Source organism: Callorhinus ursinus, unplaced genomic scaffold (assembly GCF_003265705.2).
Source record: "Callorhinus ursinus isolate GAN/ISIS: 27379988/994484 unplaced genomic scaffold, GSC_fseal_2.0 scaffold8, whole genome shotgun sequence".
In the NCBI taxonomy this organism is placed as follows: Eukaryota; Metazoa; Chordata; class Mammalia; order Carnivora; family Otariidae; genus Callorhinus; species Callorhinus ursinus.
The window spans coordinates 12,744,392-12,762,668 of NW_027397070.1; the positions used below are offsets into that span (position 1 = coordinate 12,744,392).

General features: G+C 33.3%; 1 protein-coding gene across 3 annotated transcripts in view; it reads right to left on the reverse strand.

Annotated features, from left to right (window-relative positions):
* RALGAPA1 (Ral GTPase activating protein catalytic subunit alpha 1) overlaps nucleotides 1-18,277 on the reverse strand; it is a 253,647-nt gene that overhangs the window by 67,393 nt on the left and 167,977 nt on the right. For all 3 annotated transcript variants that reach the window (XM_073895099.1, XM_073895100.1, XM_025870163.2), the window contains one exon: nucleotides 2,321-2,444. In XM_073895099.1, the coding sequence (XP_073751200.1) occupies nucleotides 2,321-2,444 (124 nt within the window). The remainder of the gene's footprint in view (nucleotides 1-2,320; nucleotides 2,445-18,277) is intronic.

Below are 18,277 nucleotides of genomic sequence, written 5' to 3' on the forward strand. Positions count from 1 at the left end.
GATTTGTATGAGTTCTTTGTATATTTTAGATTCAAGTCCCTTATCACATGTATGATTTGCAATTATTTTTTTCCAATTCTGTAGGCTGTCTTTTCACTTCATTTAGTGTCCTTTGAAGCACCAAAGCTTAAAGTTTGATGAAGTCCAATTTATTTATTTTGAAGATTTTATTTATTTATTTATTTATTTGAGGGAGAGAGTGTGTGAGCAGGAAGGGTAAGAAGGGGAGGGACAGGGAGAAAGAATCTGAAGCAGATTCCACAACTGGGCAGGGAGCCCAACATGAGGCTTGATCTCAAGCCCCTGAGATCATGACCTGAGCTGAAACCAAGAGTTGGATCCTTAATCAACAGAGCCATCCAATCCAGGTGCCCTGAAATCCAATTTATTTAATTTTTCCTTTGCTGTTCATGTTTTTAGCGTCATATGTAAAAATCCCTTTTATTTATTAATTATAGCTCCATAAAGGTGAGGAAAAAAAACCTTAGCAAAATCCAAGGTCATGAAAATTTACCTCATATTGTCTTTAAGGAATTTTATACTTTTAGCTCTTACAATTAGTTTTTTTTAACCTATTTTGAGTTAATTTTTGTATATATATATATATATATATATATATGGTGAGGTAAGAGTCCAACTTCATTCTTTTGCATGTAGCTATCCAGTTGTTCTGGCACCATGTATTGAAAAGACCATTCTTTCTCTACTGGATGGTCTTGGCACTTGTCAAAAATCAGTTGACCATAGATGTATGGGTTTATTTCTAGAATCTCAATTCTATTCCATCGATCAATATGTCTATCCTTGGTGCAGGTGCCATACTGTTTGATTATTGTTTTGTACTAAGTTTTGAAATACGAAGTGTGAGTACTCCTACTTTGTTCTTTTTCAAATGTCTCTTGCTTTTACTAATACTGTTCTGTGTTTTTTTTTAAACGAAAATCTATTTATAATTTTTTTTATAGTTTCCAAAGCATTTTCACATACCTAATCTCAACTGAACCTCACATACCTGTTGTGTAAAAAAGTGTATTACGTTTGACAAATACGCAAATAGGAACAAAGACCCCAAGTAACTCACTTAAAGGGAAATAGCATGTAAGATAAGCCATTAAAAATATATACAGAATGCTAAAGGCTTATGTACTTAATACTGTACAAGGCACTTGGATGTCTTTTAAAATGAAATGAGATAAAAGTGCCTGCCCTCTAGGAGGGGCTTATAGTCTAGTACAGTGGTCTTCAACAATTTTGCTCATGCACTCTCTACAAGAATTTAAAAAAAACATGTATTAAATTAACAACTGTAAGAAATTTTCATCACAAGTTTAAACTGCTGCAAAAGATATAATTTCCAGTGTACTCTATGTTAATGTACATGTGCTTTAAATATATTTTCATCAAATTGTAGAGCTGCAATTTTGCCTGATACAATACATATAAAATGCCTGCTATTAACTTAATGACAAATCAATCAGCCACCATCAAATTCACTTTCTGTTAGTAAATGTCTGACATTTCATATGTCGATTTAACTGAACGTATTAATACAAATGTCTATGATAGATACCTCCCTTTTGAGTTACAATTCTTTTTTTTTTTTAAGATTTTATTTATTTATTCATAAGAGACAGAGAGAGAGAGAGAGGCAGAGGGAGAAGCTGAAGCAGGGAGCCCAATGCGGGACTCGATCTCAGGACCCTGGGATCATGACCTGAGCTGAAGGCAGATGCTTAACCATCTGAGCCACCCAGGCGCCATGAGTTACAATTCTAAGATTGTATGTTCTTGAATGAACTTTTTTTGGGTGACAAACCTTCTGGGACAATGTAGGATTTGGGTGAGTGTGTGGTATGCCTTTCTTTTACAGAGTTGAAGAATACAAAAGGTGAGGCAAGAGACTGCAGAAGAGTTCTCAGGCACTGATTTTAGTAAAATCCAGGGGATCTGGAAATTAATTTCCTCAAAACTAACCAAGCCATGTGCCCCTTAAAAACCTTGGTATAGTGAAGATATTCATATCTTAGTTTGAAGACCACTTGTCTACTGGTCACAGCTGTGAGGAAAATCGAGATCTCCTAAACCTAGGAGTTTAGTACTAACAATATACTCACTCATAAAAAAAAGTGGACAATTTTCCTTTCGAAGTCCAAACTGTTTCTGTCTTGCAGATAGGATATAAAGTAGAAACAATAACAAACCTGGCGTTACGTTGTTGAGTCTCCTAAAGTAATTCTTCTAAAATAAGCTAGGAAGAAATAGAAAACCAATGCTTCCAAATAAAAACACAATGATATTTGGTATTATTTAAGAACAATACCTCCCAACCAAGACCAGCTACAAAATCTTCATACGCTTGACTTCCTCCTGTATTGGTGAGAATGGAATGTTTGTCTTCTTGTCCTTCAGCAACATAAAATACTGCGATCTTGTGGGTCTCTCGACTGTAAAACAAAAGATTACACTGTTCATTTAATCATTAATTTATTCATTCACCCAATAATTAAGTTCAGTGTACAAAGTACGTGGCAATAAAAAGATGAAAATGAATTTAATCTTGTGATCTACTAAGGAAGATATGTAATTATAAGTAAAAAATTAGAAAAGTTATAAACTTGCCAGTAGAACAAAAGAGAGGTGTGATTACTTCTGACTGGAGAAACAGAGAGACACTTAAAGGAGAAAGTTACACTGAGTTGGGTGAAGGCAAGTGAGATCTGACAAATGAAGAGGAGAAAGAGTATCAGGAAAGACATGTGTGAATGCATGAAGCATCTGAGGAGTTACCTGTTGTACAATGTGGCTAAATACCAGAGTTAAATAGACATGTTTTAGAAATAAAACTAAGTAGGAATACAGAGATGACTGAGAAATGATCCATTTCTTCAAAGTGCAGAATAAGAAAAAAGAAATTTATACACAAATATTATAGAACTGTATCGAATAAGTGACAAGCTCTTAGACATTTTCTTTTTAGATCTCCTTCAAATTAAAAATGTTCATAAAAACAAATTTCTTGTATGGCATTTGGCTTTCCAAGTTAACTAGGGCACACTACATTTGGTCTAGTGTGGTTTAACAAAGCATGGGTTAATGAACTTTATGACCAGAGGTAATGTTTTCACTACTATAGTTTGTAGAAATTAGAAAGCAAGCAAACAAACCATAGCCAAAGAACTGAAATTATTTTAAAAAGTTAGTCAGACAACCAGATTTTCCTACATATCTTGAGGAAGTTGTAAGGTCATGATTGTGGGTTTCAACATCAGCAACTTAAAATCATGAACAAAGATATTTTAGCTGCTTTCACTAATGGCAATATTTCACTTTATAGGGTGAACACTTAGGCAACTTTTGGTATATTCAATGTATTGTTAGGATAATCTAAGTAATAAAATATAATTGAGGGGAACTTCAGTAAATCCTTTCTCAAGCAAAATAACAACTTAAGTGGTGAAAATGATTTTTAAAAAATCATTTAAATTCTCTGCATATTGTCCTAAGGGCATAGAGCAAATGGACATTCATTCATTCAAGAAAATCTACCAAATCTAGTAAGAACAGAATGAGTCTTTGGCATCCCTTACCCCACCCCTTTACTTCCACATTATAGCTTTATCCTGGGCATTCTACTCAGGCCAATATAAGGGTTCCCCTCTCCCCTCCAGTTCCCAGACTGGGAATATGGTTTCATCCTGGGAAAAATAGGCTTCTGGCTGTGTTTCTCATCTTCCCCAGATCCATGCTGCACAAAATCTATTCCAGGCAGCTGTGACTGAGAACCATGTCCCCCTTAACTCTTCCAGCTCCCTCTGTTACGATGGAAGCTCTAGGTGCAAAAGGCTTGAGTCTTCCCAACCTTCCCCACTCTAGCTTACCAATAAGCTAGAGGTTTCACACCAGTAGGTGAAAGCTAAGATGAAGAACTGCCAATCCTTCCCTAACTGTTCACTTGTAGAGTGAGAGTGTTACTCCAAGAAAAGTTGGTTCTTGACCCCAGCTCACGTATAGTGGGGTTCTGCCACTACTTGTGTTCTGCTCAGGGTGAAACACAGGTCATAAGGACAAAGAACTCAGCAGCAGCTCTGCCTGAGGGGAATGATTTGATTTTGAAACAAAACTTGGAGACTCCATGCCTATGGGTTTGTCAAAAACAAGAAAGAAGTGGAAAGCCATTAAGAGAAGCTAACACTTCCAGACACAAGTAAAACAGCAGAGCAGCCAGAAGTTTTAACAGAGAGAAGCAGGAAGAGATAGCCAAGAAGGTTCTTTTGGGAACACAGTCAAGTTTACAGGTCAAGAAGCCTGTGCACATGTACTACCTTGCACCCACACAGCAGCAATCAGAGTAAGACGCAGGACAGACATGAAAGCATGTCTCAAGCCACACAGACCTATCAACACAAGGGGAAGCCTCACAAATACTCTACTTGAGCTCAGGGTCAACTCTTAGGAAGCCACAACTTAAAAACAACATCCAGTCAATCCTGGCAGTCTAGACGACTGTGCATATCCAAAGTTGTACTCTATTTGGAGCAACCAGAGAGTAAACCTCCAAGCTACTAGTCTCTGGGTGAACATGGGACAAAAAAAACATAAACATTCTGAATATGATAGCAGCCTCCAAGCCACACATACATCCACAGTAAACAATAAAAATCTAACTGGCTAAGGGGGCTAAAATACAAACTTTGATTAGTAGTAGATTATGTCAACCCAGGGGGGAACCCATGGGTAGTCCTACTAAAAGATAAAAAAACATTTTAAAATTTTTGAGCAGGAAAAAAAAAATAAAATAAAATAAAATTTTTGAGCAGGGAGAGCTGAGGCTGCACATGGTGGGTAAATAGACTTTGCAGGATTAGTTCAGCCAAATCACTAGAAAATAAACAAATGATCAAGCAGGGCACTTTTGAATCAAAGACACAAATAATGTTGAAAGTAAAGTAAATGGAAAAAGACACCATGCAAACAGTAACCAAGAAACCTGGAGTGGCTATATTAATATCAGACTTTAAAATGAAAAATATTAGTGATAAAGAGACATTTCATAATGTTAAAAGGTCAGCCTACTAGGAAGATATGAAAATTAAAAACACACATGCACTCAACAGAGAACTTCAAAATACATGAAGCAAAAACAGAACTGGAGGCGGAAATAGACATTTCTACAATCACAATTGAAGATTTCGATACCCCACTTTTTAATAGTGGACAAAACAAAGAGTATCAACAAGAAAATGGAAGACTTCAATAATACTGTAAACCAACTAGATCTAAAATACATTTATACAACACCCCACAAAACAGTAGTAGAGCACACATTCTTCTCAAGGATACAGGAACATCCGATAGGGTGGACCGTATGGTAGGTCAGGAAACAAGCCTCAATAAATTTGAAAGGATTGAAATTATGCAAAGTGTATTTTCTAATCACAATGGAATGAAACTAGAAATCAATAAAAGATAAAAACTTCGGGAATTTCACATGTATGTAGAAATGAAACAATGTACTCCTAAATAACTGAGAGAATCAATGTCAAGGGAAGTAAGAAAATACCTAGAGATGATGAAAATGAAAACATAACATACCAAAATTGATAGCATACAGGCAAAGCAGTGCTCCCTTGTAAATTTATAGATATAAATGCCTATATTAAAAAAGATGAAAAGATCTTGCATCAATAACTAAACCTTCCACTTTAAGAAACTAGAAAAAGAGCAACTAAAATCAAAGCAAGAAAAAGGAAATTACAATAAAGACTAGAGTGGAAATAAAATAGAACAGAAAAACAACAGAAAAATCAATGAAACCAAAACTTGGTTTTTTGAGATGATAAACAAAATTGGTAACTTTATAGTTAGACTGAACGAGGAAAAAAAGAGAAGACTCAAATTACTAAAATCAGAATCTAAGGAAGAGACATCACTATATATGGTACAGAAATAAAAAGAATTGTAAGGGAAAATGTTGACCAACTATATGCCAACAAATTAGATAAAATAGATTAAATAGAAAAACACCTAGAGACACACAAATTACTAAATCCAACTCAAGAGGAAAGAGAACACCTGAACAATTACAAAGAGACTGAATTAGTAATGTGATTGAAAAGGAAGAAGTAAAACTACCTCCACTTGCAGATGAGATGATTTTGTATATAGAAAACCCTAAAGAATCCACTGAAAAGTTTTTAGTTATTAAATGAATTCAGCAGGGTTCAGGATACAATAACCACATATAAAAATCAATTGTATTTCTATATACCAACAATGAACAATCAAAACAAAACAAAGAAAATTCTTTTTATAATACTATACCATCAAAAATAATAAATTACTTGGGTATGTAAGTACAAAAGTACTTAACAAAAAGTTAAGTATAAAACTTATACTCTGAAAATTACAAAACTGTCAAAAGAAATTAAAGATCTTAAAAAAAATCCCATTCATGGACTGAAAGATCTAATATTGTGAAGATAACATTCCCGAATTGATCTACAAACTGAATGTAATCCCTACCAAAATCCCAGCTCCTGTTTTTGTAGAAATGGACAAGCTCATCCTAAAATTCACAGGAAGATACAAAAGATCCAGAACATCCATAACTATCTTGAAAAAGAAGACAATGTTGGATTCATAATTCCCAATTTTAAAACTTGCCACAAAGCAGCAGCAATCAATGCACTGTGGTAGTGTCATAAGAAGTGACAAACAGATGTATATGGAACAGAATTTTTGATTTAGAAATAAACCCTTTTATTTGTCATCAGTTGCTTTTCTGACAAGGATACCATGACAATTCAATGGGAAAAGAAGAGTCTTTTCAACAAATGGTGCTGGGGCAACTGGATATGTACAAGCAAAAGAATGAAGGTGGATTCTTACCTTGCAACTTCCGACCTCACACCAAAAACAACAAAAAGGACGTTAGATCTTAATATAAGGTTTAAAACTATAAAGTTATAAAAAAGTTTATAAAACTAGTGTCCATGGCAAAAAACTACATGAATATTCACAGCAGCATTAACCATAATATCCAAAAAGTGAAACCAACCCAAATGTCCATCAACTGATGAATGGATAAACAAAATGTAGTATATCCATACAATGGAATATTATTCAGCTTAATAAAAAGAAATGAAGTGCTGAGAACACACTGCAATACGGATGAACTTTGAAAACACTACGCTAAGAAGCCTGCCACAAAAGACCATATATTGTTTGACGCCTTTTATATGAAATGTCCAGTATAGGCACATCTATAGAAATAGAAAGTAAATTAGTGTTGTCTAGAGCTGGGGAGTGGAGGAAGGGGGTGGTTGGCCGTAATGGGGAGTTACTAGTGACGGGTATGGAATTCCTTTTGAAGGAACTAAAATATTCTAAAATCAGGTTGTTGTGACAGTTGCACAACCCTGTGAATATACTAAAAACATGCATACTTTAAAAATGAGTAAACTGTATGGTATAAGAAGTACATCTCAAGAAAACTGTTAAGAATTTAACTTGGAAGCACAATCCACTATGTGTAAATCCCAATCCTGGGGCAGAAAGGGAACTTCTCCAGTGTTCTTACTTGGTGTTTCTGTGTCACATTTTGGTAATTCTTGCAATATTTCAATTTTTTTCAGGTAAAGGTCTATCAATTAGAACTCACAAATCACAATTTATAAAATTGGGAAGACTTAAATAGAAATGTTCACCTAATACTATATAAATCTAAAAGCAGGGAGAAAAATATGTGCCATGTAGGAAAAAATAGAACATAAATCTTTACAATGCAAAAGTAAAAGAGAAATCACCTTTATATTATCTATGACCTTCCTACAATTTGTAAAAGCAGAGCTCAGATGCCTTTCATGTCAAATTTTAATCTTTCACCAATCCCTCTTATTTTTCTACTTACCTAACTACTGCTGCTAAAATGTTTGGTATATTGCCATTAGCTTAATATGCATAATAATGAACAACTAGGGAAAGAAACCAGAAAAAACACCCATAAAATTAACGAACTTGCAACTTACATGCCACCATATAAGAATACGTATAGAACTGGCAAAATATTGTGAGCATACTATTGGAAAATTCAAAGTGAAGTCTGCTAAGTTGGAAGCACTTCTGAATCCCTGCATATACACTGCGATAGAAATAATAATACAAATTTTGAGATTTGAAATAAAAAAATCTGGTGGTTCAACCAAGAGGAACAGGAATCAGTTAATCTAGTCAAAGAAAATAAAGGATCTATAAATGGTCTAGGAAGATAAGAGTATAAACAACATCACTTTTCATTTTTCCTCTCTAGTCCATCAGAAAAGTAGAAGCATACCTCAGAGATATTGCAGGCTTAGTTGTAGGCTACAATAAAGTGAATACAGTAATAAGGTGTATATCAAAGTTACGTTTATACTATACTGTACTTTATTAGGTGTGCAACAGCATTATGTCTAAAAAAGTATATACCTTAATTTAAAAAAAATCACCTTTGCTAAAAAATGCTAACCATCATTTGAGCTTTCAGCAAATCATAACCACTGATAATAGATCACCGTAACAAATATAATGAAAAAGTTTGAAATATTGCAAGAATTAACAAAATGTGACAGAGATGCAAAGTGAGCAAATACTGTTGGAAAAATGGTGCTGATAGACTTCAACTCCTGCTCTTTGTAATAGTCTCTTTAAAGTAGTAAGGACATGAATCAAGGGGTTGGGGGCAAGAAAAACATAGAAGAAGGGATAATAAGAACTGGTGCAATAGTTATGAAAATCTAAGGGCAAGAGAAAGGAAATGGTCAAGTTTGGGTGACTGAAACAATATTTCTAAACATAATCAAGAAAATTATGAGGAGGATATGACTTCAGAACAAAATGGTGACCCGGGAGGAGGCAGGTAAAAATTTGTAATAGCTGCAAAATCATGACAAGAGAATTGAGAGACAAGTACATGGAAAGAATGGGGTTAAGAAGATAGGAGAGATATGCCAATGAGAAGAATAACTATATTAGGGGGTTATGAGGTAAAAGATGAGCCAGTGAAGACAAACTTGGAATAATTAGAGAATGAGGAGTTGAATGAGGTAATTGTAGTGCTACAGAAGCCGGGGAGAAGAACATTTTAGAGAACAGACTACAGTATTAAATTAGGGGATATAATACTCAAGGGGTTTTTAGGGCAGTGAAACTATTCTATAGGATACTGTAATGGTAGATACCTGTTACTATACATTTGTCAAAATGCATACAATGTACAACACAGAGAATGAACTCTAATATAAACTATGGACTTCAGTTAATACATCAATATTGTTTCATCAATTTTAACAGATGTTATCACACTGATGTAAGAGATAGAAAAATTATGTGTAGGGGAAAAGGGTATGTGGGAACTCTCTGTACTTTGCAATCAATTATTTTGTAAATCTAAAACTGCTGTAATATTTTAAAATGCTTATTAAATTAACTAAATTTAGTTAATTAGATAAAATGTTGAAGACTGAGAAAACTTTAGACTTGATGGTCAAGATACTAACCTTCAGAAGGATAGTTTCAGTAGAGCAGTGAGGTCTGGAACACATGTTGAGCAAGAGAACTAAAGAGTTATGATTCTTGCCCTCAAGGACTTGACCACTCAGTACCAAAGATAAATTATCATGGGGAAGAGTTAGGATATAAGAACTCACAGATTATTTAGAGGGTTATTATAATTGTTTTGGAAAGAAGTAATAAGAATATCTAAGAATAATAATAGTAATAATAATAATAATACTACAGTGTGATAAATGGATGACAGGGAAGTGTTACAGGGCTCTGTGAGAGCACATGGAAGATCCAAACAAAGACTGGGGAGGAAGATAAAAAGAGGTAGTTTAGGGAAAGGATTTCAGAAAACATAATGTTTAAGCTGAGACTAAAAAAATGGACAGGAGTTGTACTCTGAAAAATTTTATAGCCTAAGACCATTTTATTGTTAAAAAATAAAAGACAAAAACATTCAATTCTAGAAGAAAAAGAACAATATAAAGCTTATAAATAAGACAACAATTAATGAGTTAGAAAACAGAATATAACAGAATATAATAAACTAAAAACTGTTTCTTTGAAAAGGTTAAGTAGATTATTTACATCAAGAAAAAAAGCCCACTGTAATAGTGATGCATAACTCATTATAACTTTAGTTTAAAAGTTAGAAAATGTTTTTAAAATAACCATAAACATAACAATTTGTTATTGTAGTAACACCAATAACCTAAAATGTGAGGAAGAAGTAAAAGTATAAAGTTTCTATATGCTATCTATCAAGTTGTAGTCAGCTTAAAATAAGATGTTATAAATATAACATATTTTATGTAAGCCTTGTGGTAACCACAAAGAAAAAAACTTGTAGCAGATAAACAAAAGACTATGACAAAGGACTCAAACATACTACTACAAAAAGTCTTTAAATCACAAATGAAGACACTAAGAGAGAAAGCAAAAAACAAAGGATCTACAAAACAGAAAACAATGAAGAAATGGCATTAGTAAGTTTTTACCTCTCAACAATTACTTTAAATGTAAATAGATTAAATTCTTCAATCAAAAGACCTAGAATGGCTGAATGGACAAAAAAATGAGACCCAAATGATATGCTGCTTAGAGGAGACTCATTTTAGCTTTAAGGGTGAACAGAGAATGAGAATTGAAGGGACAGGAAATAATATTTTAAGCAAATGGTAAACAAGAGAAAGCAAAGGTAGCTATATTTATATCAGACAAAACAGACTGTGAAATAAAAAATGGTAAAAAAAAAAAAAGATAAAGTTACTATCATAAAGAAAAGGGGTCAATCTATCAAGAAGATAAAACAATAATAAATATTTATGCACCCAACACTGGAGCACCTAAATATATATAAACCAAGTAGTAAAATAAAAGGGAAATACACAGCAATACAATAACAGTTGGGGACATTAATACCCCACTCTCAACAATGGACAGATCATCCAGATAGGAAATCAAGTAAGAAAGTGAATCTGAACAATACTATAGACCAAATGGACTTAACAGACATATACGGAACATTCTGTCCAATGGCAGCAAATACACATTCTTCTCAAGTACACATGGAACATTTTCTAAGATAGATCATGTGCTAAAACACAAAAGTCTCAACAAATTCAAGAAGACAGAAATTAGTATCACATATCTTTTCCAACTACAAAGGAATTAAACTAGAAATCAATAAACAGGAGGAAAGCTGGAGAATTCACAAATACAGGGAAACTAAATGGCACACTCCTGAACAACCAATGGATCAAAGAAGAAATCAACAAGGAAATTAAAAATATCTTGAGACAAAAAAAGGAAATACAATAAACCATAACTTATGGAATGTAGCAAAAGCAGTTCCAAGAGGGGAGCTTATACTGATAAATACATACATCAAGAAAAAAAGAACTAGGGCACCTGGGTGGCTCAGTCATTAAGCGTCTGCCTTCGGCTCAGGTCATGATCCCAGGGTCCTGGGATCGAGTCCCACATCGGGTTCCCTGCTCTGCGGGAAGCCTGCTTCTTCCTCTCCCACTCCCCCTGCTTGTGTTCCTGCTCTCGCTATGTCTCTCTCTCTCTCAAATAAATAAATAAAATCTTTAAAAAAAAAAAAAAACTATCTCCAATAAACAACCTAACTTTATACTTAAAGGAACTAGAAAAAGAATAAACTAAGCCCAAAGTTAACAGAAGAAAGGAAATAATAAAAATTAGAGCATAAATAAATGAAATAAAGAATAGGAAAATAGAAAAGATGAACAAAACCAAGAGCTGGTTCTTTGAAAACATTACCAAGATTAATAAACCTTTCACTAGACTAACCACAACAAAAAAGGACCCAAATAAATATTACTATAAATGATAAGGAGATGTTACAACTGATACCACAGAAATGTAAATGATCATAAGAGACTATGATGAACAACTATTTACCAAACAAGTGGACAACCTAAAAGAAATGCATAAATTCCTAGAAATGTACAGCCTACCAAGACTTATTTATGAAAACCAGAAAATCTAAACAGACCAATAACATGTAAGCAGATGGAGGCAGTAATCAAAAACGTCCCAACAAAGAAAAGCCTGGTACCAGATGGCTTCACTGTGAATTCTACCCAACACTTAAAGAATTAATACCAACTCTTCTCAAACTCCTCCAGAAAAGTGAAAAGGTGGGAATACTTCCAAACTCATTTTACCAGAAGAGCATTACCTTGATACCAAAGCTAAGTAAGAATACTACAAGAAAAGAAAATTAGAGGCCAACATCTCTGATGAACATAGATGTAAAAATTTTCAACAAAATACTAGCAAATAGAATGCAATAGCACATCAAAGAATCATACATGATAAAGTGAGATTCATCCTCTGGATGCAAAGATGGTTCAACATATGCAAACCAATAAATGTTATACATCACATCAATGGAATAAAAGATAAAAATCATACAATCACCTCAACAGATGCAGCAAAACAATTTGACAAAATTCAATACTCATTCATGATAAACAGTCTCAACAAACTGGGTATAAAGGAAAGTACCTCAAAATAATTAAGGCTTTATCTGATAAACCCACAACTAATATTCTCTGTGGTGAAAAGCTGAAAGACTTTTTTATAAGATCAGGAACAAGATCAGAGTGCCCAACCTCGTCACTCCTATTCAACACAGTATTGGAAGTCCTAGCCAGAGCAATCAAGCAATAAAAAGAAATAGAAAGCATCTGAATTGAGGAGAAAGTAGTACGATTATCTCTTTTTGCACACTACATAATCTTAAATAAAGAAAATCCAAAAGATTCCACCAAAAAACTGCTAGAACTAGTAAAGAAATTCAGTAAAGTTGCAGGATACAAAATCAATACACAAAATCAGTCATTTTTCTACACACTAACAATGAATTATCTGAAAATGAAAAAAGAAAACAATCTCGGGTGCCTGGGTGGCTCAGTTGGTTAAGCGACTGCCTTCGGCTCAGGTCATGATCCTGGAGTCCCGGGATCGAGTCCCGCATCGGGCTCCCTGCTCGGCGGGGAGTCTGCTTCTCCCTCTGACCCTCCCCCCTCTCATGTGCTCTCTCTCTCTCTCTCATTCTCTCTCTCAAATAAATAAATAAAATCTTTAAAAAAAAAAAAAGAAAGAAAACAATCTCATTTATAATAGCATCCCAAAAAATTGCTTAGGAATAAATTTAACCAAGATGAACGATCTTCACAATGAAAACTATGAGACATTGATGAAAGATATTGAAGAACACACAAATGAAGAGAAAGATAGCCTGTGGTTCATGGATTAATATTAAAATGTTCACACTATCTAAAGTAATCCATTGATTCACTGCAATCCCTATCAAGATTCCAATGGCATCTTTTTTTTTTTTACAGAAATAAAAAAGCTATACTAAAATTCATATGGAACCATAAAAAACACCAAATAGCCAAAGCAAATCCTAAAACAGAATAACAAAGCTGGAGGCATCACATTTACTGATTTCAAACTATATTACAAAGCTACAGTTATCAAAACCGTACTGGAATAAAGACAGACACAAAGATCAATTGAACAGAACTATGAACCCAGAAATAAACCCATGCACGAATAGTCAACTAACATTTGAAAAGGGAGCCAAGAATATCAATGGAGGAAAGATGGTCTCTTCACTACACTAGATATTCATATGCAAAAGAATGAAACTAGACCCCTATCTTATGCCACTCAGAAAAACTAACATGAAATGGATTAAAGACTTAATATTGTAAAATTCCTAGAAGAAAAATAGAGGAAAAGCTCTTTGACACTGGTCCCGGCAATGCTTTTTTAGATATGAAAGCACAAGCAACAAAACCAAAACAAGTGGAACTACATCAAACTAAAAAGCTTCTGCATGGCAAAACAATGATAAACAAAATGAAAAGGCAACCTATGAAGTGGAAGAAAATATTTGTAAACTATATATATGTATCTGATAATTGGGTTAGTATCCAAAACATTAAGGAACTCATACAACTCAACAGCAATAAAACAAATAATCCGATTAAAATGGGCAAAAAGAAAAAAGAAGAGGACCTAAAAAAAAAAAAAAAAGGGCAAGGACCCAAAGAGACATTTTTCCAAAGAGGATATTCAAATGACCAGCACATACATGAAGAGGTGCCCAGCATCACTAATCACTGGGGAAATGAAAATCAAAACCACAGTGAAATATCACCCCACACCTGCTAGAACGGCTATTATCAAAAAGACAAGAGATAACAAGTGTTGGTGAGGATATACAGAAAAGACAACCCTTGTTGTAAACTGTTGGTGGGAATGTGAATTGATGCAGACTTTATGGGAAACAGTATGGAGGTTCCTCAAAAAATTAAAAACAGAACTACTACATGATCCAGCAATCCCACTTCTGGATATATATCCAAAAAAACCCCCAAAATTACTACCTTGAAGAGATATCTGCATCCCCATGTTCACTGAAGCATTGTTTACAATAGCCAAAGTATGAAAACAACCTGTGTTCATCAACAGATGAATGGATCAAGAAAATGTGGTATACATGTACAGCTGACCCTTGAACAAGAGGGGTTTGAACTGCATGGGTCTATTTATAAACAAATTTTTTTCCATAAATACAGTACAGTACTGTAAATGTATTTTCTCTTATGATTTTCTCAGTAACATTTTTCTATAGCTTACTTTAAGAATACATATATATATATATATAACACATATAACATATAAACTATATGTTAATTGACTTTATATTATCAGTAAGGCTTCCGGTCAAGAGTAGGCTATTGGTAGTTAAGTTTTTAGGAAGTGAAAGTTATATGCAGATATTGAACTGCATGGGGATGGGGTGAGGTTGGTGCTCTTAATTCCTGTGTTCTTCAAGGGCCAACCATACAATGAAATTCAGCCATAACAAAAGGAGGAAATCCTGCCATTTGTGACAACTTGGATGAAACCTGAAGGCATTATGCTAAGTGAAATAAGTCAGACAGAGACAGACAAATATTGTAATGTTCTTACTTATATGTGGAATCTGAAAAAACTGAACTCACAGAAACAGAGAGCAGACTGGTTTCAGGGGTGGGGGATAGGGAAATGGGTGAAGGTGGTCAAAGGGTATAAGCTTCCAGCTGTGAGATGAGTAAGTTCTGGGGAAGTAAAGGACAGCATAGTAACTAGAGTTAACAGTACTGTATTATTTAAAGGTTGCTAAGAGAGCGGATTTTTAAAGTTCTCATTACACAAAAAATTCTAACTATGTGAAGTGATGAATGTGTTAACTAACCTTATTGTAGAAATCATTTTACAATATATATATTTATAAATCATTATGTTTAAACCATAAACTATCACAATGTTGTATGTCAATGCTATCTCAATAAATCTAGAGGGAAAAAACTTTGAAGGGATGATATAGGAATACATAAATTAATTTTTTAAAAAGAGCAAAAAAAAAATCCCACAAAACTGAGAAAAGGAATATAGCAGAATTATGATATGTGTGTATGTACTAATTTGTATTAGTATGCATTTTGAAAACCTCAATGAAAAGTTTTGTAAAAAACCAAAAACACTGAAATTGACCCAAGAACTAAACGAAAACCCAGAGGCTAATAATGATGAAAAAAACTGGAAGAATTAGAAATTTTACTAGTTATTCCAAATTTTCAAACAACAGATAATATTCATTTCATGAGGCTGGCTATAATCTTAACTCTAAACATAGTAAGCACAGATAAAAAATTAAATAAATATAGAATATGCTTAGAAATGGGTTATACCCTAATTCAAAATGAAAGTCTAGTAAACTGAACACAACAGGAAGTCAAATGACCCAGTAGGTTATTCCAAGAATTATTTAATATTAGCAATCTAGTGATATTACGTATAATATACATCAGTTAAGAAAGCAAAACTATTATGAAAATTGGAACAGATGCTGAAAAAGATTCCAATAACAGGATGTCCCTCTTATAATACGTATTTAACACTGTAGTGGAAGTTCTAGTCAATGCAATAAAGTATGATATAAGCAAAAATAGGCATAACTTTTAGAAAAGAGATTATGTGTAAGGTAATTACATACCTAAACAGATCTGAATAGACAACTATAAAATGTTTAAAATAAATAAGAGAATTCACTAAAGTATTTGGACAGCAAAATATAATGGGAAAAAAATTCTATTTCGAATATCATAACAACAATAAAATAACCCTAAAAGTAATGTCTGGGTCTCAGAATAAATGAAAAACACACCATGATTATGAATGGGAAGAATGATGATAGCAAATGTACTTATTCTCTCCATATGAAAGTTTTATTGTAAATCAAAACCAAAATATTCATGGGACTTTTTTTCTGGAAAACAAGAGCGTAATTCTAACATGTATCCAGAAGAATAAACAGGTGATAGTATCAAAGAAAAGGAGGATATGGATGAATAGGGTGAGGAAGAAGACTGGGTCTATCAGATATTAAATCACAAAGCTATAATAATCACTAACATCTGCATAAAACTGATAGACAACTCAATAGAAATGAACAGATAGCTCTGATATAAAACGGTTAATATTTGATAAAGGAAACATCAAATCAATGAGAATGGTATGGATTATTCAACAAATTATGGAAATAGACTATTCTTCAATATTCAAGCTAGTTCCATTTCTTATTCCATAAACTAAAATGTATTCCAGAAGAAATTAAGAATTAAATGTAAAATAATTACCATTCCTACCAAGTAATTATGGATCTAGAAGGAAATACAGAACATTTAATTGATTTCAAGACAGAATTCTCTAAGCACAATAAGCAACTGAAAAAAATCCAAAGAAAGAAGACTGAGAAAATTACATAAAAATGAAAAACCTGTATGCTAAACAATATGAAGTTATTGAAAACCGAAAGCCAAACAACTAACTGGGAAAACTCCCACAATAAGTACAAAAGTTAATCCTTAGATACACACATATGTAGAAGAGCTCCTGCAATTAAAAAAAATTTCCTTTTAAATAGAAAAAGGACACTAAGAGGGAATTTGAAAAAAAATTAAAATTTCTTACAAATACATGAAAGATATTAACTTCACTAGTAGTAAAGAACAATAAATTAAAGAGATACCATGATCTGCCTCCCAAGCTAGGAAAGGTTTAGAAAATATGACCAATACCTTGTGTTGGCCAGGTTGAAGTTATATTAGTGTTCTTACATAATGTTGGTACTAATTAGAAATTAGTACTTAGTGAAAAGTAATTCTGTAATATGTATGGCGTGAAATAAGTTCTTATGCTTTGATGTAATAATTCCATTTCTAGGAACCTATCCTAGGGCAAGATATTAAAAACAATGTCAATGTCCAATAATCATAGAACTTGGCGCCATAAAAAATTATTTTTGAAAAATACCAAAATGCCTGAGGAAAATGCTCCCAACATGATAAAGTCCTTTTTAAAAGATAACTTACTGCATACATATTACCAGGATTCCAGTTTTTTAAAACAAAAAAATCATATGTATAATCAAAAAAGACTGAAAATAAACAAATGTTCAGAATAGTGTTATAAATATATGGTTTATTTTTCTATTGTGTATTTTCTATAATAACTAGAGAAACTAAACATTATTTTTAAAAGATTATTCTGAAAAAAGCTAAAAAACACAAAAACCAAAGAAGTGAGTAAAGATATTTTCTCATAAAATTTGGTAGTAAAAGGCATGAAAGGGATAGACTATAGCTTGAAAGGATGGTAACTGAGGACAGTTTTGTTTTGTTTTGTTTAAAGAAACGTAACAAGTGTGCTTATGGTAAAGAGGTAAGTAGAAATACAAGATAAAGATGTGGTAACTTTTTGAAGATCCTAGAGCAAGCAGAGAAGGTAGGAGGTAGAAGTACAGATAGAAAAAAAAAAAGGGGTTTTCTGAAACTGAAGGTGAGCAAGAAAAGATGGCTCAATATAGAAATTTTAAAGAGAAGTTATAAGGCGGAGTTGTTTGATATGGGAAAGGAATGAATAATCTTTATTTTGCATTCCTATAGAATACTGCTGGCATGGTAGTTTGTTTCAAATGAATTCCCCAATGGTCAGAATCACTGGATTTAATTAGAGGTGTGACTAATGTGTGTTAAATATGAATGGGTGGAGGAAGAAAGGTTAGGAACTATTGTTCTACCAGACTATCTTTTACATAGGAGGTCAAACATTTGAATTGAATCCTCAGTGAGGTTAGATTAGAGAT